The sequence below is a fragment of the Perognathus longimembris genome, chromosome 10 (genome assembly GCF_023159225.1).
Source record: "Perognathus longimembris pacificus isolate PPM17 chromosome 10, ASM2315922v1, whole genome shotgun sequence".
NCBI lineage: Eukaryota > Metazoa > Chordata > Mammalia > Rodentia > Heteromyidae > Perognathus > Perognathus longimembris.
The window spans coordinates 57,271,205-57,298,010 of NC_063170.1; the positions used below are offsets into that span (position 1 = coordinate 57,271,205).

At 38.7% G+C, this 26,806-nt stretch overlaps 1 protein-coding gene across 1 annotated transcript; it reads right to left on the reverse strand.

Moving 5' to 3' along the window:
- Positions 1 to 964: 964 nt before the first annotated feature.
- Tmf1 (TATA element modulatory factor 1) lies at positions 965 to 25,849 on the reverse strand. Its single transcript, XM_048356127.1, has 17 exons — positions 25,442 to 25,849; positions 21,560 to 22,791; positions 19,882 to 19,985; positions 16,967 to 17,093; positions 15,456 to 15,561; positions 14,388 to 14,530; positions 13,741 to 13,907; positions 13,343 to 13,499; positions 12,029 to 12,121; positions 10,651 to 10,807; positions 8,089 to 8,281; positions 6,973 to 7,042; positions 6,652 to 6,744; positions 5,878 to 5,979; positions 5,568 to 5,720; positions 3,137 to 3,262; positions 965 to 2,265 (listed from the first exon to the last, which is right to left on the reverse strand). The coding sequence occupies exons 1-17, from the start codon at positions 25,581 to 25,583 to the stop codon at positions 2,122 to 2,124; spliced, it is 3,309 nt and encodes a 1,102-aa protein (XP_048212084.1). The 5' UTR covers positions 25,584 to 25,849; the 3' UTR covers positions 965 to 2,121.
- Between the last annotated feature and the right edge of the window lie 957 nt (positions 25,850 to 26,806).

Consider the following 26,806-nt stretch of genomic DNA (forward strand, 5'->3'; position numbering starts at 1 on the left):
CGTAATGCATACTAAAGAGTAATATGCAACCAACAAGAGGCTTAAGTTCCTGTTTGTCATTCCCAAATTAAATTTAAAAAAACACTATAAAATTTTAAGTGAAACAATTTTATTGATTTTAATAAGGATTAAGGAAAAATACTTAATACAATAAAATTGATAGGTATAGGAAAGAATTTAATTCAGACATCTTTTCTCTGCAACCAGCTTATTTTTAAACTAACTGATGTTTTAAAGGACTAATTTATAATTCCTAAACACCGAGTTTTAAACTTGACCAGAATTCTGAAACTTAAGTTTCCTATATTTTCTAACTCTACAATTCTTATTGCTATTAGTCTTATTCTGCCCCTGAATATTGAAAAGAAAAAAAAAACACCTGACAAAAATCCATACTGCTTCCAAACCACTAAAGTGTAGGAAAACTAATTTTATGCATGTGACTTTCTTTGATATTCCTTAGTGCTATAAATCAGAGATCCAAGGACAGAAATGCTGTCTGGAATACAAAAAGAACAAAAACAGGATCACTTGAATCCCCCTGAGAAGCTCTCCAACTTCTTCAAGAGGGCTTACTCATGGCTGTATTCTGGATTACAAATGTTTTAAATTTAAAATAAAAAATGAGAGATTTTAGAGCAAGTTCCGCCTTACCAATGGCGAGTGTGTTCCCAGATCCTCAGTAAAAACATGTAGAGGACCAGCGTGCTCATGGTCCACAGTAACTTCCTCCTTTGCTGGATGGCAGTACTTCCTGGCTTCTCTTCAGAGCCTGCTTTGGAGCCATGAAGTAAAGTAAGGGTTCCTGGATACAGTATTGCAGCGCTCTGAGGTCACTAAATGACTAACCAAGGGTGCAGGAATGAATTGAAACTTATGATTCCCAATTGTTTTGGGGTTGTAGTTCCTGTGGGCTGACACCACAGATAAGGACAGACTACAAAAGCAGTATTAAAAACAATTGTTTTGGGGTTGTAGTTCCTGTGGGCTGACACCACAGATAAGGACAGACTACAAAAGCAGTATTAAAAAAACATTTTTTGCAGGTGTAAAATTCAACCCAGGTAACTTTCAAACAAAATAACATTTGGGAAAGGATATAACTACTTTCTAAAGCTAGTTCACACTCTTTTTTAAATAGTATTATTAAAGCTTCAAGGAAAAAAAATGAGAAATTACACAAAATTGTGAAATCTCAGAATTAAGTTTCAATAATTTTTCTATTTTGTGGTAAATATTCCATAATAGTAAAGCAATTCATTATTCATGTGCCAAAAATATGACTTTATAAAATGTATACAAGTAGTTTTAAGGAATAAATTATAATAATTTTATTAGTTTTGGTTCATTTTATAATGAGTGAATAACTTTCTCAAAATTACTTATGTGTTAGTGATGGCATCACAACTTAAGTAATTTTCCACTATCCAATTATGCCTTGGTAATTTTGAGTGTGTAGCTTTCTTTGGCACCAAAAGGTACCATACTTAGTTCACATTTAATTATGGAACCTCAATGATGTAAAATCTCAAGTAAAAAAATTTTGTTTTAATTTAAATTTTTCACTCTTTAAACTTCAGATAGCATCAGTGTAACTTCAACTTTTAAGAGAAAAATGTTTAAATTTAACAACCACAGGTTCAATAGTTTTTTACTTGAATAGTTAAAAAATGTTTTTACCAGATATATGAAGATTTAAGTGTGAAAGACTTTAAAGTTTTAATATGTTAATATTGCCTTTAAACATTCTCAATATATACAATAAACATGTATAAATTATAGATACAACTAATTATATATGTACAATTATATATGAACACCACTCTCTCCCGCTAGCCATAGTCATTAGTGAGTAAAGTAACAAGTCTCTGTGCTACTCAAGGCAAAAGAAATTGGATGCTTTAAAAAATAAATCTTTAAAGAATAGCTTTAAAAATAATGTTCAAATATTGCACAAAATAATTTAACTGCAAATATAACTACATACTGTAAAACAGGTATAAAAAACTTTGCTCTCTCCAGTAAATCTTATTTTCTAATGCTATAAAACAATTTATTGGAAGTCTGCATTTAGATATTAGATGTTGACATTCAGGTTGGTAGGAATTCCATTTTCAGAAGTTAACTCAGTCTTTGTCTCAAAAGTTCATCTATTTGAGTTTTGTACATATTTTTTACATCTTCAAGATCTAAACGAAGTTCTTCTGCTTCTTCTGCTTTCTCTCCATACATCTGCAGAATAGTGTTGTATCTTTGATCCAAATCCTAAAAATATATTTATGATTTTAAAAATATCTATATAGAACATCTTTAGCTCACAAACAAGTCAATAGGAAATACACCATAATTTAACTAAAAGTATATTCCCATCGCTTTTAAAATTAAACACACACAATCTAGGTTAGAATAAATTACAAAAAAGAAACACTAGGTTGTTGTAATCTTTTTTTTTTTTTTGGCCAGTCCTGGGCCTTGAACTCAGGGCGTGAGCACTGTCCCTGGCTTATTTTTGCTCAAGGCTAGCATTCTGCCACTTGAGCCATAGCGCCACTTCTGGCCATTTTCTATATATGTGGTGCTAAGGAATCAAACCCAGGGCTTCATGTATATGAGGCGAGCACTCTTGACACTAGGCCATATTCCCAGCCCTGGTTGTTGTAATCTTAACCTCATCTCTCTACTAAATCTGTAATTCTCCTCATCTATGACTCAATCTCCCCTATCCTGTTAATTTAAGCACACTTGATGAAATTTAGCTCACAGAATAAGTCAAAAGAACACTATTCTCACATGCTGCTAAGCAGCATCTCCTAAAATTCATAACTGTGAAGAAACATTCAACATGAAAACCAAAACCCTACAAAAGGTATAAGAGAGTGCCATGTTTACTATAAACCATGGCCAAACAAAACCTAGTTCTATTCCTACACTAGGACCAAACAGTTTTATAAAAATACCTTGAAAGTATAATGTCACACGTAAAACCTTCAAAGTTCTTTACTCAAATAACATTGTCTTTAGTATGAAAAAAAAAATCACTAACAAATACATATGTATTTTATATACACCAAAAACTGGAGATTAACTATAATTTAATACAGATATGTTAGATTCATACTTAAGGAAGAATACTTACTCTTAACTGAGTACGAAGTTTGGGTATCTCCTTTACTTTCTCCTCAAGTTCATCATTTTGATTTGTTAATTTAACTAACTCTTCTGCCATAATTGATCGAGTTTTTTCTAGATTGCCAATTTCCATCTGAGTGACATAAAATAGTTAAAACGTTTCTTATTGAATATCTAATATCAAAATACCAGATGCACATGTATATATCACCCTATCTGGAAGGAACTGTTTTACAGTTAATAATCATAGAGGTCATAAGCATTGTAGACTGGATTGACAATGTACATCAAGGGTAAGATTTTTTTCTGGGAAAAAATGGAGACAGCAAGGGAGGGTGGGTTGAGGGGTTGGGGGAGGGAAGAAGAGAGGGGGCAACAAGTATGACAAGAAATGTATATGTATTCACTACCTTAAGCATTATTTTGACAGTAAAAAAATATTTAGTGTATTATTTTTTAAAGAAAGTCAACATAAAACCCCAAGCTAGCTCTTTTTTTCTTTGCCAGCACTGAGGCTTGAACTCAGGCTTGGGCGTTATCCCTGATGTTCTTTTTCTGCTCAAGGCTAGCACTCTACCACTTGAGCCACAGCTCCACTTCCAGCTTTGTATGTCTAATTGGAGGTAATAGTCTCATGGATTTTCCTAAGCAGGCTAGCTCTGATCAGCGATTCTCACATCTCAGGCTCCTGCACAAGGCATGAGCCACCCACCCTTACCCAGCTCCAGCTAGCTCTTTTTGAAATAAAAACAGCAGAAAAAGGGTTCCAACTTTCATCAATGGTACACTAGTCACAAGGTCTACTCTGAAAGACAAGGAACTAAAGAAAATCCAACCAACCATTTGTTTGAAAAATAAAACCTTATATATTCCTCTAAAGAAATGATACACTTTCATAATCCTGAGGGCTCTTAAGCATAGTATATTTGGGCTAGACCAACATATTGAGTAGTAAGACTATTCTGACTTTTTTTTTTTTTTGGCCATTCCTGGGGCTTGGACTCTGGGCCTGAGCACTGTCCCTGGCTTCTTTTTGCTCAAGGCTAGCACTCTGCCACTTGAGCCACAGCGCCACTTCTGGCCATTTTCTGTATATGTGGTGCTGGGGAATCGAACCCAGGGCCTCATGTATATGAGGCAGGCACTCTTGCCACTAGGCCATATCCCCAGCCCCTATTCTGACTTATTTTTTTTTTTTACCAATTCATGTTCTTTTTTTAACAGACTAATCTTTTCATAGAACAGCATATAATGAGAACAGAAAAATGTTTTACTTCTGAGTGTATCAAGTTCAACACAAAAACACTTAAGTTGACATATTTTAGTATTTCTCACTTCCAAAAGGTGTTTTTTTGTTTTGTTTTTGCCAGTCCTGGAGCTTGAACTCAAGACCTGGGCACTGTCCCTGAGCTTCTTTTGCTCAAAGCTAGCCTGTTACCAATTGAGTCACAGCTCCACTTCTGGCTTTTTCTGTGTACATGGTACTGAGGAATCGAATCCAGAGTTTCATGCATGCTAGGCAAGCACTCTACCACTAAGCCACGTTCCCAACCTCTACCAAAAGGTTTTAAAAAGCAAAGCAGGGGCTGGGAACATGGCCTAGTGGCAAGAGTGCTTGCCTCTTACACATGAAGCCCTGGGTTCGATTCCCCACCACATGTATAGAAAACAGCCAGGAGTGGCGCTGTGGCTCAAGTGGTAGAGTACTAGCCTTAAGCAAAAGGAAGCCAGGGACAGTGCTCAGGTCCTGAGTCCCAGGCCCAGGACTGGCAAAAAACCAAACAAAAAACAAAGCAAAGGTCCTTCCTCCCTGTACTTTCCTTCCATATGAGATTACAGTTCTAACCTCCTTCACCTTGACTCCTTGATAAGGGAATTAGAACTTCCCTAGATGTTTTAACAGGGAAGAATAAAATGAGCTTACCCAGCACTTCTTTTTGTCATAATGGGAAATGCTGCCTGAGAGGAAGAGGTATTCTCTGCTTCTAAATGGGAGGCTTACTCCAGTCTAGCATTTCTTCTTTTTTCTCTTTTGTTTTTAATTTTGTGTAGTATGGGACTTTAACTCAGGGTCGGGGCACTCTCTCTTAAGCTTTTTTACTCAAGCCCAGTGCTCTACCACTTGAGCCACTGCTTTGCGCTTGGCTTTTTGGTGGTTAATTGGAGGTAAGAGACTCACAGCCTTTCCTCTCTGGGATGGCTTCAAAATGGGTTCCTGAGATCTCTGCCATGCACTCCCCTTTCCAACCAGTCCAGCATTTCTTATGGGAGGAGATTAACACTGCCTAATTCTAGCAATCAACAGCTTAACTCACTCTAAGTTGTCTACCACTTCAGCTTATTTTTCAGCATCTGCTCACAATCCAGGTGGAAATGAAGAATGTTACTGAATTCCAGTATGTCATTAATTTCTATAGCACACTTGGCTTTTTCAATACCTGTAAATGGGTAATTTCTCCTTCGCGTAGCTTCAGCTGAGACTGCAGACTTTCAATAATACTCGATCCAGCTCCCATCCTCACAGCATCATAAAGGTTGCTTCCACTGGCTGATGTAACCATTGGTCCAAATGAATGATCATGAGACTCATCCTATGTTAATTGAAGAAAACTCAGCCAGTTATCACAGATTGTATTCCACTAGCAGGGTCAAATAATAGGTCTGCATGGTGGCCAGTATGCCAATCGCATATTCTCCTCATTATAATTCAGTTTATAAAGCAAGCGCGTGAAAGAAATAAAACACTACCTGAGACAGAAAAGATGTCTGTAGCCCTGCCATATCAACTCCACTTATTGAACTTGAGCGTGACATGGTGGGAGTGCTGGAAACGGAAAATAGCTTTTGTTCCTTAGAGAGCGAAAAACAAAGTCTGTCAGGTGGAAAACAAGAAAACTTTCCAACTTTAATGAAAACAAAGGCTGACTTCACTTTCCTCACAAAACGTATGGTTTCTGAAGAAAGTCAGAAATTTCCAAAGTATCAAGAATATTCAGCAATTAAAAACATGCCACAACTTGTTTATATTACAAAATAATTGGGTAGATTTTAATGGAATAGGAATGTTTTTGTTGAACTAACTGTAGAAATTACTTCTCATATATCAATGAAATTTTTTTCTTTAAAATAGTGTTAAGAATGACTTAACAAACCACAACTTTTTGTTTACTTTAGTGTATTAAAAGTTCCAAATAAACCAAAAAGGTAATCCATTATACACATTTATTTTTAATATATTATGCTAATTCCTAGTATCTCCGAACCATTTAAAGTAGAAACTCACTTATACCTTTCATTATCCAGAAAGTTAGTGAAGAAACCAGCTCTGCACTAAAGGTGCCTATCGGCCAATGACTTCATTAGTTTCAGTGAGAAATCACAAAAATTATTTTAAAAAGAGTAAGCCTTTCTGTATTTCAAAACGGAGAAACTTCTTTGTATATACTCAAGCAATCAGTGTTCATCACAACAGATCCTAAATGGCTACATCAAAATCAAAACAAGATCTAGAAAATTCCATACCTTCTCTTTCATTGCTTCCTGGGTGAAAATGGCTTTCTTCCTTTCTTGTTCAACTTTCAGTTTTTCCATTTCTAACTGACTATTCAACAGCGTCTAGTGGAGAGAGACACAGTTAGATCATCTCTGTCAGGCTAATTCATAGCATCACAATAAATCTACTGCAAAGTTTGGAGCATAAGGTATAAATGTATTTTTATATTGTCAAAGACCAAGTTCAAAAACTCATGACATCACCCATTTCATTTGTCCTCCTTGGTTTGCTACCATCCCCATCCGTTCTCTACAATATGCCCTGAAGGGAGCAAACACTAAGAGAAATACCTTTTCTCTCCTTGTCTCTTCCAGTGTTCTTACATATTCATCTTTTAGGTTTTCTAATTCAACCTGGTACCTAGTAAACCAGAGGGAATTAAACAAAACAAAAAAGATAACAGACTATTAAAACTCACTACTTTTTAAACTCCAGTTACATATGTAGTAGTCATTTTACTACCAGTTTAATATCAGTGATTTTCCAACTGAATCACTTGTGTTCCACTCAGAAGTTATGCAAATGAGGTCTTTTTTCCCCCCAGTCCTGGAGGCTGGACTCAGGGCCTGCACACTGTTCCTGGGGCTTCTTTTTGCTTAAGGCTAGCACTCTACCTCCTGAGCCACAACACCACTTCCCACTTTTTCTGTTTATGTGGTACTAAGGAATTCAACCCAGGGCTTCATGCATGCTAAACAAGCACTCTACTGCTAAGCCACATTCCCAGCTCAAGAAGGTCTATTTTTGTGCATTTTGTTCATTGATGACCTAAGATTTTATTTAAAGAGACTTCTAAAAAGTAATGTTGAATATCACCATCTATAATACTCAAATTTTGAGGATCTGTCTGCCCAGGTTGATTTTGATTGAGATCCTCAGATCTCAGCCTCCTGAGTAACTTACAGAATTATAGACATAAGCCACAGACATCTAGTTTGAATTTTTCTTAATGTAAAATTTCCTGAGAAATCAATGGTAAAAAAACATACTAGTAACAACCTTAAGATAATCTGACATATATATTACAGCTTGAGTTTTCAAAGAACCCAAAATTTTATTTAGAAAGACTGGAACATTGCTATAAATAACCCTTGTAACGTAAAATAATTTCTGTATACAGTCTCTAAACCACTAGGTAGTGTTACAGACAGACTCCTTTAAAAGCTACATTTAAGGTATGAATCCTTTACCTGGAAAAACACAAATACAAAACCACACAATTTCAAGACCCTCCATGAGATGCAGCGAATCCCAGAATCTTGTCAATAGTGACCCTGACTTTCAACAATGAAAACATTCTTTTTCAGTTCTCTATACAATCAAGCTAAAAGCAAACCACATATTTATAAAATCTACTTTAAAGTGTCATTAACGCCCCAAAATCCCACACACAAAAACATGCTCACCGATTATTTTCATCCTCTAGTTTTCTTAGCTTACTTTTCTCTGATTCCAGTTGGGCTTGAAATCTACTGTTTTCCTGTCTTAAGAGAGCATTCTGTGATTCCACTGCAGACATCTGAATTTTGTTGGCAAGGAGTTCTTCGGTAGCTGCACGCTCTCTTTCAACTGCTGCCGCCAACAAGGTTTGGGATTCACCTGATGATAAGACAGGAAGAAAAACCACATATGCAGAGAGACCAAAATACCAAGCTAATTCTGGCTTCAAGGAGTCATACTTAACAATTACTTTTTTATATAAAGTAAGACTGCCTATGAAGACAAATGACCCAATTTTAATTTGTATCGGTTTGATCATTCTTTTACAAAACATTTTTACTTTGAAATGTAGTCATGCAATAAAAGTGTAAATGATCATCAAATGGGCCTTGAACCACAGAACAGCCATAGGCAATAACAAAACAGAGTCTCAACCTAAACATTACCTTCAGAAAATTAGCTCAAGATTGTTTGTAGGCTTAAAATATATAAGCCCATAAAAATGAAGGACAAATTAGTGATTTCTAGGGCAATAAACAGGGAAAGTAGGGTTGGAAGAGTTTTAGGTATGTTTGTAAAAGAGCAATGTGAAGCAGCTTTGTGGGATTGGGGCTGTTCAGCATGCTGAGGACTACAGTGGATTATGAATTTACACAAGCAGAAGATTTTATAGAACACACACATACAAGGGGCTGGAGATATGGCCTAGTGGCAAGAGTGCTTGCCTCCTATACATGAGGCCCTGGGTTCGATTCCCCAGCACCACATATACAGAAAACGGCCAGAAGTGGCACTGTGGCTCAAGTGGCAGAGTGCTAGCCTTGAGCAAAAGGAAGCCAGGGACAGTGCTCAGGCCCTGAGTCCAAGGCCCAGGACTGGCCCAAAAAAAAAGAACACACACATACACAAGAAGACTCATAAAACTAGAAAATTCTAAAATAAATGGCAGACAACCAAAGTCAATGTGTGTGATATTACATATTAAATTTTCAAAATGTTAATTAACATTTGGGCAAACTGGCCTAAGTATGCAAGGAACCTACCTGTATTATTTCTTATAACTGTTTTTGAATCTTTAATCATCTCAAAACAAAATTTTAATGAAGGCAAAAGAAACAGCAGTTAACGTTTTAAGAGTTAACCATAGCAACAATTCTCATATTCTTCCCCCACCACAGTAGACCTAATAAAACTTCTTTTACATTTACATTCTTTGCACATCATTTCTATGTGCCTTTTAAGGGCATTTTATTCTATGTTTACCTTGTGCCTTTGCCTGTATTCTAACACACAAGCCCAAGCACCAATCTAAAATCCACGAAAGTACCAGCTTCTAACTTTAATTTACTGGTAACTAAATATCCACTTTCATGGGTTGGAGGTATAGCTCAGTGCTTACCTAACATGTATGAATTTGAGTCCCACCACCACACAAAAAAAGTGTCAATTTCACATGGCATACTTCATACCCCATTGGTCTCAAAAATGTGTATAAATAATACACCTAAAGTTTATACCTATAAATTTAAAAACATATAAAGATCAAGTTCAGTGTTTGTTCCTTTTTTAAATAAATGAATCATGTTCTGGGCCAAATCTTATAAGGAATTCTGGAAACAAACAACAAAAAAGGTATACAAAGGAGGCCTAACACAACAATAAAGCAGTCTGGAAGAGCCCAGTACCATATTTTCTGAGCTTCCCTCTCACAAAATCAGCTGCCCTAAAGGCATCCAGACATTCACGAAATGTCATTTGAATGCCCCAAGTCTAATTCACTACTCCTGATTCACAAAGAATAGCTCAGAGAAAGTCTGAAGTAGGTAACTTGCTCCAGACTGACTGGATTATTCAAAACCAAACAAAGCATCAAGTCTACCTCTCCTGAGCCTACTCAATGCCACATGATCTCTCAAATTACAGATAATTTATTAGGTAAAGACACATAATGAATTTTTCGGTCTCTGAAATATCAAGTATATTCACATACTATCTCCCGGTGATTAAAGGGAAAGAACTTGGAAAAATAATTTTCTTTTTATTAAGAGTATAGAAAGGCAACCAGCAACATGTCTATAAAGAAACAGAACGTGGAATTTCAGGACCATAGAGTATAGCTCTTCTATGATTTGATCTTGCTCCTCCTCAGATCTACATATGTTATGGAAATCTACCACTAACAAGAATCACATCTGATCCATTCTTCCCTTACTATTGAAGACAAACTAAAACAGGTCACATGTAGCAACAGACAAGGAAAAACTAGACTACAGCTGCCTATAAAAATTAAAGTATAACAGGTGGTATTTTAGCCAGGATCTGATACACAGTGTAAAGGAAAAAATGGTTTGAAAAAGTCACAATTACAATACTAAAAAAAAAAACATGAAAAAGGGGAAGAGGTAAATATCTACCTGTGAGACACAAAATATAATCATGAGACCAAGTGAATTCCAATCCCTACCATTATCCTCATTCCACAAGATGGAAGGGCTTCTGCAGCAAGCATGAAATACTAAAGCAGTTACCAAGCCTGTCAGAAAGATTCTTCTCCACCTTCTCCCACGATGATGTCTGGGACCCTAAGGTAGCTTGCAAATTTTCTATTTGACGAAGAAGTGGCCTTGTTGTTGATGAAACACTTTGACTCAGTTCTTGGTTTCGATTCTCTGCTTCCTGGAGTCTCTGAATGAAGGAATTATCAAGTTATTACCACTGATATAAAGAAAAATGCCAAAAGCACTGGCAACCCAAAACTTTATTCAAAATTTCCAGAAAATTTTGAAAGAGAAAATTCTTTTGTAAGAGAAATTATTTCCTTTTTTATTGTATGATTTTATCCTATTTTATTTATTACATAGTACATTATACACACACACACACACACACACACACACACACACATTTTTTTAGGGTTAACCCTTTAGTTAAAGAAGTTAATAGAGGGGCTGGGAATATGGCCTAGTGGCAAGAGTGCTTGCCACGTATACATGAGGCCCTGGGTTCGATTCCTCAGCACCACATATACAGAAAATGGCCAGAAGTGGCACTGTGGCTCAAGTGGCTGAGTGCTAGCCTTGAGCAAAAAAGAAGCCAGGGACCGTGCTCAGACCCTGAGTTCACGGCCTAGGTCTGGCCAAAAAAAAAAAAAAAGGAGTTCATAGAATCAGGTGTGATAATGGACACCTGTCAGCACTCAGGACATTAAAGCAGGAAGACAGCAAGTTCAAGGCCAGCGTGCATTACATATTAAGACCTTGTTCCAAACAAACAAAAAAAACAAAATTGTTGCAGTATCTTTCCAAAATATTTCTAAGATAGTCACTGGTTATCTAATGCTAAAAAAAAGTTCATTCAAATTACTCAGTAATTAACTCTTCATCCCAATATGCTTAAGTATTTATAAAAACAGAAAGATTAAGATAAGCTGTATTTCCTCTTCCTTTTCCTATGCATGGTCACCGAATAAAAAAATAAGAGTATAAGCAAAGAAACCATGTACAGAGTATCTGCCTCACAGTAACCAAAGTTGGCTAACCTATTACAAATCAAAAACAATACTAAAAGGCTGTGAATGTCACTCAGAGACAAGTCAAGGCCTGTTTTGATTGCCAACACCACTCTCCCCTCCCCCCCAACACAAACACAAAGATAAAAGCAAACACAACAATAAATACACAGTAAACCTACTGTAATAAAATGACTTCCTTTCAAACAAAATTGAGAATGTTCTTGAACATCTTTTGGAAGTACCCACTGTGGGTCACATAAAGCCACAAAAATAGCAAGTGATGGCTATGGCAGCAAACCTTTCAATTAATTCCATGAAACTATCCTTGGAAGTCACTTTTTTATTCCTGAGAAAATGTGTCCTTTTAGCTTGTGTTTGTGCAGCTGTGACGATACCTGCTGAAGCTCACTGATGTCATGGCGTAAATAATCCTCTTTTCTAGCAGCTGCTTGCTCTGCACGTTGCAGTGCCAGTCTCAGGTCCCCCACCTGTAGGATGAGAAACAATACACCATCGTAACGGTGCATCTACGTCAAAGCATCCTCTGGTACTTCCTCTAAATACACCATATTTCAGTTGTGTTGACAGATACACTTCGTTATACTGTCCAATGAGCTTTTATTAACACTTGTCCCATTTAAGCAATTCCACAACTGAATGTACAGTGAGTATTTGCTTAGAGTGCTAGCACTATCACTTGAGCCACAGCTCCACTTCTGGCTTCTTTTAAACTAATTAATGGGATATAAGTATGTCACAAGGCCTTTATGCCCGGGGTGGCTTTGAACAGAGATCTTTAGAGCTCAGCAGCCTGAGTAGCTGGGATTATAGGCATGAGCCACCAGCAGCCAGCCTCATCTACTTCTGATGAGAATGAAAAATGATATAGAAAATGCATGTTCACATAAAAATGTGTACATGTGTATTTATAGCAGTATTACTGTGCCATTACCAGGGAACTCAGGACCTCATTCACATTTGGTATTTTCACTCATGGCTGAAAGTCTACTATCCAAGCCACACTTCTAGCCTAGCATTTTGCTGGTTAACTGAAGACAGAATCTCTCAAGCTTTTCTGCCTGCAATGGCTTCAAACTACAATCCTCAGACCTCAGTCTCCTGAGTAGCTACAGGCATGAGCCACGGGTACCTGGCTCACAACAGCTTAATGGGAATAGTATAAATAACTCAAATGTCCAACAACTGATGGTTTTATTGGGGGAAAAAAAAACAAATTTTGTTTTCCTTCTTTCACCTGAGGTTCATAAACTGTCACAAAGCTATGAGTGAGTTCAGGAGTTAAATTTATTCTCTTGAAATTGCATACAACAATGATGCGTGTATGTGCATTTCTCTGAAAACAGGATGCCCAGTTTCCATTGGTTCTTGATTTTTCAGTAGGGATAGAAAAGAACACAGGACCTCGAGCGTAGTAGGCATTAGAGTCTACTTCCCAGCTATAAGCATCCATAACATTAAGTATGAAATACAAAAAAACAAACTGCTCAATACTTCCACAATGTACATATCATTTTAACAGCTAGTTTAAAACTGCACACATAACTTTACTCAATCTAGCTCTTTTTTTGCAGTACTCAGATTTTAAATCAAGGTCTTGTGCTTGCTAGACCAGCACTCCACCATCCAAGATAATAACAGAAATCTAATACTTGTATCACTACATAAGGATTTAATCATCCAGGACTTACTTGAATTGCTAATGTTTCTTGTTGCTGACGGGCTTCCTCTTGAACCTTATCTAGGGCTGCAGAAAGTTCTTCTTTAGCTTTCATTTCACGACTCAGAGCAGCTTCCTGTGCCTCACTATCCTTTGCAGCATTGGCTTTGTGAAGATCTGTAAGTTCTCTTAAAAATTCAGATTAATAACTTTTATTTAAAGCAATATACAGTGAAGAACTACATACACAAGTGCACCACTTAAGAAAACCACTATCCTAAAGATTCCGCTAAACTCCCTTTGAGTAATAACCTCCTCACTACCAACAAGCTCTTGCTCAGGATCACATAGTAGTAAATTTAGGGTTCCTTCACCACTCTACTCTGGTCACCGATTCGAAACAGGACACACGCGCGATCATTTCCTTACTTGTATGCACTATCCAGGGCAGCCTGAATACTGCGGTTCTTTTCTTCAAGTTCATCCATGTTTACTTGAAGGCGGCCAAGATCTTTCTCTTGGCGTTCTACCACAGAATTTAGTTTCTTAATGTTTTCTCTATGTTGTTTCTCAACTTCTTCTTTGCCATCAAGGACCTATGTAAAAAAAAAAAAAAAAAGACAGAAGTTTTTCCAACCTATAACACCACAGTAGATAACTAATTCTATTTCAGCAATCTCAACAAATGTCATAATACAGAAAAAAAAATCTTAGCATTCATTTAGTAAGCTGTTTGAAATTTTTTTTTCTTTTTTAATTTTTACCAGCTTTGAGGCATGAACTCAGGGCCAAGGCACTGTCCCTGAGCTTCTTTTGCTCAAGGCTAGCATTCTATCACTTGAGCCACAGTACCACTTCCAGTTTTTTCTGTTTATATAGTACTGAGTAGCACTCTACCACTAAGCCACATTCCTAGCCTTGAAAACATTATTGCACAAATATATTTTTAAGCTATTACAAACACTCTATAAACTATGTTCAACTGTTCATATAAAAAGTAAAAAATATAACAAAATTTATATGTAAATATCCATATATATGCATATATAGAGGATGAGAATATAATTTCTGCTCACCTGTTTTAAATGCTGCAATTCTTCTTCTTGCTCTTTAGCTTTTTTGTTCAGCTTTACAATAGTAGTTTCACTTTCTTTGTCTTTAATTCTTAATTTCTTAATAATATTAGAATTATGTAGCTGTTGCTTTGAAAGTTTTTCTCCTAGTAATAATAAAAAATTATAAATCAAAATAATAATCTTACTTTTGGTACTAGGGATCAAACCTAAGATGTTGCACTTACTACGCAAGCTCTTTGCCAATAAGCTACATATAATTATTTCCTTTTTCTTTTTTTTTTCTTTTTGCCAGTCCTGGGCCTTGGACTCAGGGCCTGAGCACTGTCCCTGGCTTCTCTTTGCTCAAGACTAGCACTCTGCCACTTGAGCCACAGCGCCCCTTCTGGCCGTTTTCCGTATACGTGGTGCTGGGGAATCGAACCTAGGGCTTCATGTATATGAATCAAGCATATGAGGGTAACTGTCGTGATGATTTTATCTAACATCTTTTTTTTCCTAGAAAAGTTCATTAAAAAATTAATTCAGTGTCCATTTAAAATGCTCTATCACATGACAGACCTTTAATTTCAACAACCTTATTAACTATAAACCTTTTACAAAATAAAAGAAGTTAATGCATCCTGATGCATTTTTCAGGCTGTTCTTGAGCACAGGGGCTCAAGAGACTTTTCTGCCTCAGCCTGCTGAGTAGCTAGCTAGAACTACAAAAACCCACTACCACATGCAGCTCAATATTTTTTTTTAATAAAAAAGCATCTTTAGTTGAGTGCTGGTGGCTCATGCCTATAATCCTAGTTCATCAGGAGGCTGAGATCTGAGGATCATTATTCAACACCAGCCTAGGTAGGAAAGTCCATAAGTCTTTTGTCTCCAATTAACCCCCAGAGAACCGTAAGTGGAGCTGTGGCTCCAAGTAGTAGAACACTAGCCTTGAGCTAAAGAGCTCAGGGATAGCCACCAGGCCTTGAGTTCAAGTCCCATAACCAAAAAGAAAAAGCATTTGCTTGTCATGTGCCAGGTAGCTCTCCAATTCTGATAATGTTTTATAATAATCAACAGAATACATACCTTCTTCCATTAAGCCTTGAATCTGTTCATCTTTCTCTTTCAAAAGGTCTGCAGTTTCACTACTATTTAATCTAGTAGCAAGTTCTTCTTTCATATTTTTTATTTCCTAATTTAAAATTAAAAAATAAAATATAACCAGTGACTACCATGAAGAAAGTATGTTACCATTTTCTTCCTAACTCACATACTCATAATAAATCTGTAAATAATGCTCTGTTGACCTACTGCTTTGGTTACTAACACTACAAAAATAGCTTTAGATATTGCACATAAAACATAAATTCAGATGTATCAATGGGTCTTAATATGGAAACGGAAATGAAAGTTTTAACTTTTGATACCTTTAGTATGTATATGTTCCATAAGGTTATGCATTAATATTTAGAACAATAGTACATAAAGACAGATAGGTCTGTTGATTAGGTAATAGTTTCACATTATTGTTAGTCAGAAATGGGTTATTAAATCAAGCTTTAATTTATACTCCTTTCTGTAGAAATCCACAAGGGAAAACTATAAATTACTATTCACTTTGACCAAGAAAAAGGTCAAAGGCCAAATGCAGAGGCAAAGCTATTAGGAACCATTGGGACTTAGCTATAGTTACTACACTTAGTTATGAGCGATTTCTAAAATAGGTAACTATTCCAAATTAACAACATTAAAACAACAGATTGCAACCAGGAATGACTTTGCTCCGATGATGACATTTTACAGTATCTGGCAGCTGAGGTGGGAGAAGGTACTACTGGAATGTAATGGGAGGGGGCCAGGGATGTTGTTAAACATTCTACAATACACACAAAGAACAGCCCCACCACTACAGAATTATCTATCCCAAAGTGTCAGAGCACAGAGAAACTCTACATTAGATTTAGTCAACATTATGCTTCCAAAAAGAAAATCATTATTAAAAATTTGTATTTTAAAGTTGCATTGACACCAATTATTGTATATATGTGATTACCTTATCACTTTATGATAATTGTTTAAATGTATAATGTACTATTTAAATTAAGTGTTATTTACTTAGATGTAGTTAGCGTTTTTTGTTGGGGCTTTTGGTGTTGATACTGTGGCTTGAACTCAGGGCCTGATGTCCCTGAGCCTTCCTACTGAAGGGCTAACACACTACCACTTGAGCTACAGCTCTACTTCTGGCTATTTGGGTGGTTAACAGGGAATAAGAGTCTCATGGCTTCAAACCACAATCCTCAGATTACAACCTCTGGAATAACTAAGATTAGGTGTAAGCCACCTACCTAAACCAGGTAGACTTACCGTTTGTAAAAGTTATCCTAGTGCTTTGTTTACATCCTGCAATGATTCATGTGTAAATTACATAAATTAACATGTTCAGATTTTAAGTACCAACTATCCATTTAAATATGTCAAAAACCTAAAACCTACTCAATAATACAAATATTTTTAATCTTTTTATTATCAAAATCCAATGGGTGCATTCAGCAAACTATTTTCTCTGTGGAATTTAATGTTATTTGAATAATTACCTTTCTAGCAGCGTCTCTCTCTTTGCAGGCTAGTTGCACTTTCTTTTCTGCTTCTGCAATCCTCTGAGTAAACTCATCTTTCAAGGAAGAAATGCTGCTGCTCTCTTCTTTGACTCTGAACATTTCACTATAGAAGTTATTTGAGAATGAAGATATATTGTTTATATGCATTCTAAGGGTACCAAGGTAAGTTCAATTCTCAAAATGAAGTAACATTTTCTTCAGTATATACCATACTAAAACATGTTAATTTTAGGTTTATTAACTTTTCTGTGTTGTTGGGGACTTTTTTGGTACTAGGGTTTTGAACCAGGCTAAACACCTCCTCTTACAGCTGAGCTATGCCTCCAGTTCTGATTTTTGCTTGTTATTTTTGAGACAGGATTTTACTTCCTGCCCAGACAAGTACAAGGGTACAATCCACTTATATCAGGCTTCCTGGTAGGTAGAAAACCCCAGACTCACACCAACAGGGTATTGAGAACTTTCCTCTGGCCAAGCTGGCCTCAAACAGTGATCTCCATATTTTAGCTTCCCAAGTAGCTAGTAACTAGTAGCTACAATGTTTGACGTGGTGGTGCTAATGGTGGTAGTATTAGGGCTTGAACTCACGATTTTGCATATGCCAGGCAGGCCCCTTGTCACTTTAGTCATATCTGCAAACCCTTTTTGCCTTGGTTATTTTGAGATAGGATCTTTCATTTTGCCTGGAATTATGCTTCCTGCCTTAGTTGACATGTATATGACAGTGCCCAACTTTTTCTGTTCTCATGAACTTTGTGTCCAACCTGGTTTAGAACTATGATCCTCTTTGATCTCAGCCGTCTGAGCAGCTAGGATTATAGGCATGAGTCACTGTACCCAGTTTTATTTTTCCTTTGAGAGAGTCTCACTATATAGGTGAGGCTGGCCTTGCATTAATGATTCTTATGCCTCTCGTGCTGAGGTAATAGGTGTAAATCACTACACACAGCCAGCCTATTAACTTTTAGATGAAAACTTATCTTTTGAATTATTTATGTATGTATTTACTTGAGTAACTTATTTATTCACTCATTCATTTATTGATCCCAGAGTTGACACATCCTATACAAATAAATGCTCTACTATTGAGCCACATACCCAGCCCTCTTAAATTTAAAAATCTCAAATAAAACTCACTAGACAGGGAAAGTGTCAGCAATACTTGATGCGCAAAACTAAGAAAAAGGTAAATACTTCAATTTTGAATCTTGTGTCACACTTCCCTAATCTATCCTGAATACAAACAAGAACTAGTATGTTTTTAACTATTAGTTTTCTTGACACAACATTTTATACCTCTACTACTAAAAGATTATTGGCAATAATTGGAAAGAGCTTTCTGTTTTTAAAAACAACTGTCTTCATTCTCAAAAGTAGGGGTAAGGAAATGGCTAAAGTGGTATAGCCTTACCTAGCAATTTCAAACTCCAGTACAGTTAAACAAAGAGGAAAAAAAAAAAAAACATAATAAGAGCAAGTGTATTCAATGCCAAAGGTAAAATGGTAAAGCTAATTTGAGAACAGAAGTAATCTTTAAGTAACTTTATACCTGAAATAATATTTGGTTTTCAGTTATCATAAAGAAGTTAAATTGCGTAACATTTGAATTTCGAAAACTTTTATGGTAGTGTATTCTTAACTCAGGACCTCTCTTGCTAGGCAGGTTCTCTGTCTTTCAAGCCACACTCCAGCCCTTTATGTTTCAGTTATTTTTTTGTTTTGTTTTGTTTGTTTGTTTCCAGGCCTGGGCATGAACTCAGAGCCTGAGCACTGTCCCTGGCTTCTCTTTGCTCAAGGCTAGCATTCTGCTACTTGAGTCACAGCGCTACTTCTGTCTTTTTCTATGTGGTGCTGAGGAATCAAACCCAGGGCTTCATGTATACAAGATGAGCACTTTTACCACTAGGCCATATTCCCAGCCCCTGTTTCAGTTATCTTTGATAGAAGATTTTGCTTTTTGCTGACCTATACTACAGTCTTCCTATTTATGCTTACCTCCAGTAACAAGCATGACAGCTGTACACCACCACCAGCACCTAGCATTTTCTGGTGAGATGAGGTCTCACAAAGTTTCTGCTGAGGCTGGCCTCGATCCACAATTCTCCCAATCTGAGACTATTTAAGAGCTAGATTTAAAGGTGTTGGCTCAAAACACATTCCTTTTCTTTCCTTTAACTGGTACTAGGATTTGAATTCAGGGTCTCACCCTTACTCAGCTAGCACTCTACCACTTGAGCCGCACATCTAGCCTGGCTTTTTGCTGGTTATTTTGGAGATATAGTATAGCAAACTTTTCTGTCCAGGCTATGAACAGGATTCTCCTGGTCCCAGCCTCCTGAGTAGCAAGAATACAGGCATGTTCCATGAGCACCTCAAAAACATTCTTTTTTTTTTTGGCCAGTCCTGGGCCTTGGACTCAGGGCCTGAGCACTGTCCCTGGCTTCTTCCCGCTCAAGGCTAGCACTCTGCCACTTGAGCCACAGCGCCGCTTCTGGCCGTTTTCTGTATATGTGGTGCTGGGGAATCGAACCTAGGGCCTCATGTATCCGAGGCAGGCACTCTTGCCACTAGGCTATATCCCCAGCCCACTCAAAAACATTCTTAAAGGGCTGGAAATGTGGTTTAGTGGTAGAGTGCTTGCCTAGTATGCATGAAGCCCTGGGTTCTATTCCTCAGCACCACATAAACAGAAAAGGCTGGAAGTGGCGCTGTGGCTCAAGAGGTAGAGTGCTAAGCCTTGAGCAAAAAGAAGGCAGGGACAGAGCTCAGGCCCTGAGTCCCAAGCCCCAGGACTGGCAAAAAACAAAACAAAACAAAAATCTTAAAAACCACAAATTATACATGCACCTCCCCATTATGCATAACATTATTCACATCGGCAGAATACTTACTCTTTCAAATTATCATAAGCTTCTTCTAAAAGTGCTTTTTCTTTACTAAGAGATAATAACTGAGCCTCCCTTTTTTCCAGTTTCTCATTCAGAAATTCAATGGTCTGGATGAAGAAAACACAAAAAGTCAAAATGTTTGTTTCAAGAAAGACAATTTGTACATGCAGGTGATGATGTGCAAAGTAACCCAATCAAGGGAATAAATAAAACATTATCTCATGGAACAACAAAAAGCAATACAGGAACATGATGCTCACAAAGCAGCAAGTGGCCTAACACAGTAGGAAAGAACAGATGGGAACCAGCATGTGATGACAGTTGCTCTGGAAGAGAAAGGGGCAGATCAAGTTGATCATCTACATACCCTGTGATGGAGAAAACTCTAGTTCTAGGTACACACTGAAGGAAAAACTTCTTGATAAACACAACAGGTAGCATGTGTAAAAACACTCGCACCAAAAACAGGGTGTAAGATAGCACAAGAAATGTACACACTGCCCTACTATGTAACTGTACCCTTTTTGCACAACACCTTATCAAAAAAATTGTTTAATTAATAAATAAATTTAAAAAAACACGCGCACCAGCTTTGCTGTTTTTAATAGCAAAATCTGGAATGGTCTGTACATCCACCAAAAGAGGAGGAAGATAGATATAATCAAGACAAGGCAAAGAGAGGCTTGAGCCTCTGATTATGTTCAGTGTCTTAGCTGGATGGTAGAAAATGCATGTACCTATAATCCATATTATTCCTTACCTCAATATGTATTTTGGTTTTTTTGGCCAGTCCTGGGGCTTGGCCTCGGGGCCTGAGCACTGTCCCTGGCTTCTTTTTGCTCAAGGCTAGCACTCTGCCACTTGAGCCACAGCGCCACTTCTGGCCATTTTCTATATATGTGGTCCTTGGGACTCGAACCTGGGGCTTCATGTATACGAGGCAAGCACTCTTGCCACTAGGCCATTTTCCCAGCCCCACAATATGTAATTTTAATATACCACATTCAAAAGTAAAATTTGAGAAAACCTGCAGGTATGTAATTTTAAATTTTCCCCAGAATATACCAGTACAAGTTAAACAAAAAGTTGTTCTAACAATATCTTATTCTTTAGATCCTAATGAAGCAGTGATATGCTGTTGAGAAATCACTTAAGTACTGATAATAATTAAAGTTGGTTTTTAGGAAATCAAACTGCCACTCTGTACTTTTTTTATCATGTTGCTAATTACCAATTGGATTAATACTGCATAGTGTTTTGTGAATATTTAATTTAGATAACAGAACCAGATCTTTTTTAAAAAGGATAAGAATCAAGAATAAAGATGTAAAATGGAAACATTTATGGTTATAAAACTCAACTTATCTGCCATAGTTAGCTCTGAGAAATTTCAAATAATTCAGTAGTTAATTAATAATTAACTGGTACTCTGCTACCATTAAATACTGCTACATTGAAATGGCAAAAGACCTATCTTTTCTTCCTCTCTTTTATTCTGGCCAGTACTAACGTTTGAACCCATAGTTCATACTTGCTGGTCAAGTGTTCTACTACTTGAGTCACACACCCAGTCCTTTTTAAGTCAGGACAAATCACTAAGCATTGATGAAAACATTTTTCAAAGAAATTATTTTATCTCTCAATCCAACACCCAAAGTCCTTTTCTACTCTGTACAGTTACCTTGCAAACATCCTCCTTCTCAGAAAGAGCTTCTGGCTGACTTTCTGCCACTTCACACTGCTCAGATCCCTCTTCTAAGCCAGGATCACATCCTTCACTTGTGGGCACAGAAGCCACCAGAGTATCTGGCTGTTCAACCGGTGTATCTGGCTGTTCACAGTTAACAGGTGTGGCACTGCGTCCACTTTCCTCCATTTCTGCTTCCTCAGTCGGTATAACTAATGTTTCATCATTAACTTCTTCTTCAGTTTTTCCCTCAACAGAGTCAACTATTTTAGTCTTTGGAGTTGAAGAGTTAACTATAATGGGCACTAAAGCATATCCCTTGCCTGACAGCTCATCATCTGAATTGATTTCACTGACACTTCGGCTATCTAACGACTGTACACTAAATGAGTCAATTCTTTCAAAAGCATCCGATGAGCAGCAACTCTCGTTGAGCTTCTGGAAATCATCTAAACGATTATATTCAGGACAAGCAGATGCAGAGAGAAGCTGAAAAGATGTCTGCATCAGGTGAAGACTTGATTTGGCATCTGTAGTCTCCTGTCTTGAACTTGCCGAGCTCTCACTTATTACACTTTCATGATCTAAAACTTCAATATCACTAGTGGTAGAAGTACCTGAGGAGAAAGTACTAGCAGGAGGAGAGGGTGTGTTGCTCTGTCTGTCTTCATGTTTCTGCTCCTTCGCTTCCAAAGCCATGTCCTTTGTTTCTGCTGTGAGAGACGGTGCAGTCATGTTAGATACACTCTCTGAAGGTGTTTTTGCATTAAGCACGTTCTCAGACACCTTCAAGCATACAGCAGGTACCTTCATCTCAGACTCTTTATCAACAGTTTCTTCATGTTTGCCTTCAGTTTGAGGTGATGGAGACTCTACCACCACAGTTTTCCCTGGTACACACACTGGGTCTCTCACTTCTGACTCAGTTGTCTCTGCAGCTCCTGATTGTCCAGAGAACAAGGATTCATGTAAAGTGCTTTTCACTTCTTCTTCCGGTCGTTGTGATTTCGCTGGAGGCTTTGATACCACCGGAGTCTTCTGAGTAGTTTGGACATCCGTTGGAGAGAGAAAGGCACTGAAGAAACTTTCAGATTCATCTACTACAGTCCTTCTCACAGGCTTTGTAATGGCTTTAGGAGAGGCCGTTGGTGGACTCTGTGGTTCAGTGTTGGACTTCAATCCCCAGGTTGAAGTGTCCCATCCTCCACTGGCAGGGGGACTTAAGCCTTTGACAAAAAAATAAATAAAATTATATATACATATAATATATACACACACATACATTAACTGTTTAGCCATTGTTATGAATCAATATAAATATTTAGCAAAAGTGAGAAAACGTAGAGAACAGAACCTGTAATTTGCACTTGTTAAATGCTTTGCTGATGGTAACACTAGTTAGTGCCCAGGTTAATTTGGGGCCTTGAAGGCCTACCTGAGAGGAACTAAAAACACAGGTAAAAGGCTGGACTTTGCCTGGCCTAGCAGAAGCAAGTATGTTATTTCCTCCCACAACAAATTATGAATGTAATGGTATGTTTCTTATAACCCATGTTAAGGTCAAGATACATATGACTCATCTCAGAACTGGGAGCATCCTTACTAACAGGTCTTGTGTCCTCACATAAAAGTGACTTGTTTGGTCAGTTTCCTACTAATAACACAAAATAATAAAACATAAAATAAACAGGGGGCAATGCTCAAAACCTGTATCCAAGAAACCAGAAACAAATGTTCTTTTCCAAAGATCAAGTTAAACTGGTGGGAACATTAAGATCTAGTGAGCAAATTCATTTGCATCTACTTAATGACAAGCTAGATTTTCAAGTCCCACTCTCCAAAACCTACTCAAAGAGAAAGTTTAGTTCTTTTATATTTGTTTCCATGTTCTAAATTATGCCACCAGCTAGAAAGTCATTATAAATTTCAGCAATGTGCATTTTTAGAACTTCTGCTTTTTTGGTATAAAAACTGGTTGACACTAGGGCTAGGTGCTAGTAGCTCACATCTGTAATCCTAGCTACTCAGGAGGCTGAGATCTGAGGATCATAGTTCAAAGCCAGCCTGGGAAGCAAAGTAGAGCTGTGGCTCAAGTGGTGGAATGCTAGCCTTGAGCAAAAAATATTAGGGCCAGGCCCTGAGTTCATGTCCTGGAACCAGCCTAAATAAATAAATAGTTATAAAAGTAATTGACACTAGGAGTTCTTTAAAGTGCAGAAAATAACTATCTTCTAGAAGAAAAAAAAAGTAATTGTCATAGCAATCATAGAAACAGCAACTGATAATAACCTGATGATAAAAAATGTAATGTTCACTAAAATGTTAAAGTAATTCTAAATCAAAAAGTGACTGGGCAGAATGATCACAAATCCTGCACAATTAAGAAGTAATGCAGGGCTAGGAATATGCCCTAGGGGCAGAGTGCTTGCCTTGTATACATGAAGCCCCCTGGATTCAATTCCTGAGCACCACAAATATAGAAAAAGCCGGAAATGGCGCTGTGGCTCAAGTGGTAGAGTGCTAGCCTTGAGCAAAAAGTAGTCAGTCCCTGAGTTGAAGCCACAGGACTGGCCAAAAAAAAAAAAGCAGTAGGGCAAAGAACACAAGTAACTATGAGCTAGTCACAAAATTTTTCATCTGTAAAGTAGCCTATGCTTTCATATGAGTTCAGTTTGGCAAGTTTTACAGTCATTGGTACCACATGTGAAAAGTCACAAACAAAAGGCCAAAGTTAAAATGCAAATGAAATAGCAAACAGAATCCACTGATTCATCCACTGATGAATCCACTGATCCATCATCCTAATGGATAACCAAACCCAAGGGTTGTCTGGCCTCAGTCCCTTTTACAATCTAGGACACCACAAGTAATAGGTAAACATGACTTACAGATAACCTAGTTTTTAAAGTAAACTAATACAGTCAAGCCCCAGACTTCAGAAAGCAATTATATTTATATTTAAGACAATCAGAAGTTGAATTATTCAAAATGTAGGGTCCAAGAGAAAAGGCCAAATTGAGCTACTCAAGCAAGATCATATAACTTCTTTGAAAAATACTAAGATCATGACATACAAACATGAGCCAATGCATCATAAAATGAGAAAGCCCTGACTTTCCAACGATGAACTCTAAAAAGAGAAACCAGAAAAGCAGTCAATAACTTATTCTTCCCATCCAACGGTGCACATTCCCCCCCAAATCTGCAAATTTTTACACATCAAAATGCCAAGTAATTCCTCACACTTAAAAGACAAGAGCAACTTTAGATCCTGAAGGATTTCAGTGAAGTGACAGACGTATCTATGCGGAAATAAAACGTGATACAACTTAAATTCCTTGGACCACACGTTGTACTGGTAATATCTCCAGTATATCCTGCCCCTCGCCTGCGATGAGACCTGGAGCAAGTCACGTTGCCATTCGGTAACACACGGAGCCGTGCTGATTGCTATGAAAATAAACTTCGGTCCTATTAACACAGAGTGATCCTTCCGTGTGAGCTGTTTTTCTCCTACTCGGGTTACTTGACATACTTCCTAAGGTGCAAACGATAATAAGAGGGTCCCAGAGGCCCAGCCTGGGGTCCTCCAGAGAAGGGGTGGGGGACAGAAGCGGCAAACAGAGCCCCTTGTCAGCTGAGATGTGCGGGCCGGCCCCGGGACCGAGTGAAGGCGGGCTAGCACCGGAGTGGAGAGAAGGCCGGCACCCGGGCCGGAGCAAAGCCGGAACCCGGGCCGAGTAAGGCCGGCCCCCATGCAGGTCCCCGCCGGGGCACCACCGCAGAGGGACTGCCCCCGCCCCCCCCACCCCCCAGGAACTCTCGGGGAGGCGGGACCCCGACCTCCCAGCCAGGCAGCCCCGGAGCTCGCCTCACCCGGCTCTCCGTAGGGAATGGTGTCGGCCCAGGCGCCCGGCTCCTCGTCCTGGATGTCCAGGACCCGGTCGATGGACTTCTGGGCCTGGGACAGCGCCTGCTTGGCGAAGCTGGAGAGCTGCGAGGCGTTGAACCAGCTCATCGCCGCTCCTCGGCCGCCTCAGCGGCGGCGGTGATCCGGAGCCGGAAGGGCTGGGACCGGCCTCGCGGCCTGAGGCCCGGAGCAGAGGGAGGCGGATGGGGCCTCGCCTCGCGTCTCCACGCCGCGGGCCTGGTCAGCGGGCTGTCATGACCCCGGCGGTCTCCCCCGAGACCAGGACGATTTTTCCGCCCCCCTCAGCCCGGCCCTCAGCGGGGTCGGACAGCGCGCGTGCGCATGCGCCAGCTGCGTCCACGTACACAACAACCAGATCCGGGAGCCCAGAGTTCCGTCTGCACGGAAGAACAAGGGAAGGAACGCTGACGTCACATCCGGGAGGCGGCGTCGCCCGTGGTAACGGAGCAACGCAGTTCGCTTCCTGTAGGTAAGATTCCGAGTTTAGAGCCGTTCTCAGCCCGAGGGAAGCAAGCTACGGCGGCAGGAAGAATATGTGGTTTCGTGTGGATTCTTTCCCGGAAATCATCTCATTTGCTGAGAGCCAGCGCCGTGGCTGCCCTGATTGTACACAAAGGCAAATTTGGGCCGCTTTGGGCTTGCAAAGATAAGGGCATTGCGACCAAAACCTGAAATTGATTGCAGAGAGCACAGTCTATCAACACCAACCAGTACAGTCATCGGCCCAGTAGAAAGAGAAACCTAGTCCTGTGAGGTTGGTGTCCATCATACCATCGACGCCCTGCCCCCTACTAGCCAAATCCCAAGGCGTGGGGGGCCTAATTGGGAAGTGTTTTAGGTCTTGAGGTGGAGACCTCGAAAATGACATTAATGCCTTTGCCCAAGAATGCCTTTTGCCCCGTGCAGCACGTAGGTACCCTGCCTGGAGACCGTGCCATTCGTGAAAGGGAAGAAAGCCCTTGCCAGACAATCTGCTGGTGCCTTGATCTTGTCCCAGCTCCAGAACTGGCCTAGCAATGGTCAAGACTGAAGGTTCAATACCAACCACTTCACTTTCTGCACTGCCACCTCTCCCTACTGCCCCTCCCAAAAAAATCAGACCGACTATGTAAGCTTTGTTGGAAAAGCATATAAATATATCCCACATGAATTTATAATAAAACATGAATTTTTAATAGCAAGGTAGGAAGACTAATAAATGGGACTGGGGACATAGCCTGGGGGTAAACGTTTCTTGCCTCGCATTCAGGAGGCTCCCAATAGGAAAAAGGAAAGAAATAAAACACCCAAAGGAATACTGCAAATAATGT

Bases quoted from the DNA above. Each gene is read 5' to 3' on its own strand.
- Tmf1 (XM_048356127.1), bottom strand. From the start codon at position 25,583: ATGAGCTGGTTCAACGCCTCGCAGCTCTCCAGCTTCGCCAAGCAGGCG. The intron at 7,043-8,088 runs GTGAGCATGTTT...CTGGTTTACTAG, and splicing joins CTAGAGGATGAAAATAATCG to GTACCAGGTTGAATTAGAAA. The intron at 2,266-3,136 runs GTAAGTATTCTT...ATATATTTTTAG, and splicing joins AACTTCGTACTCAGTTAAGA to GATTTGGATCAAAGATACAA.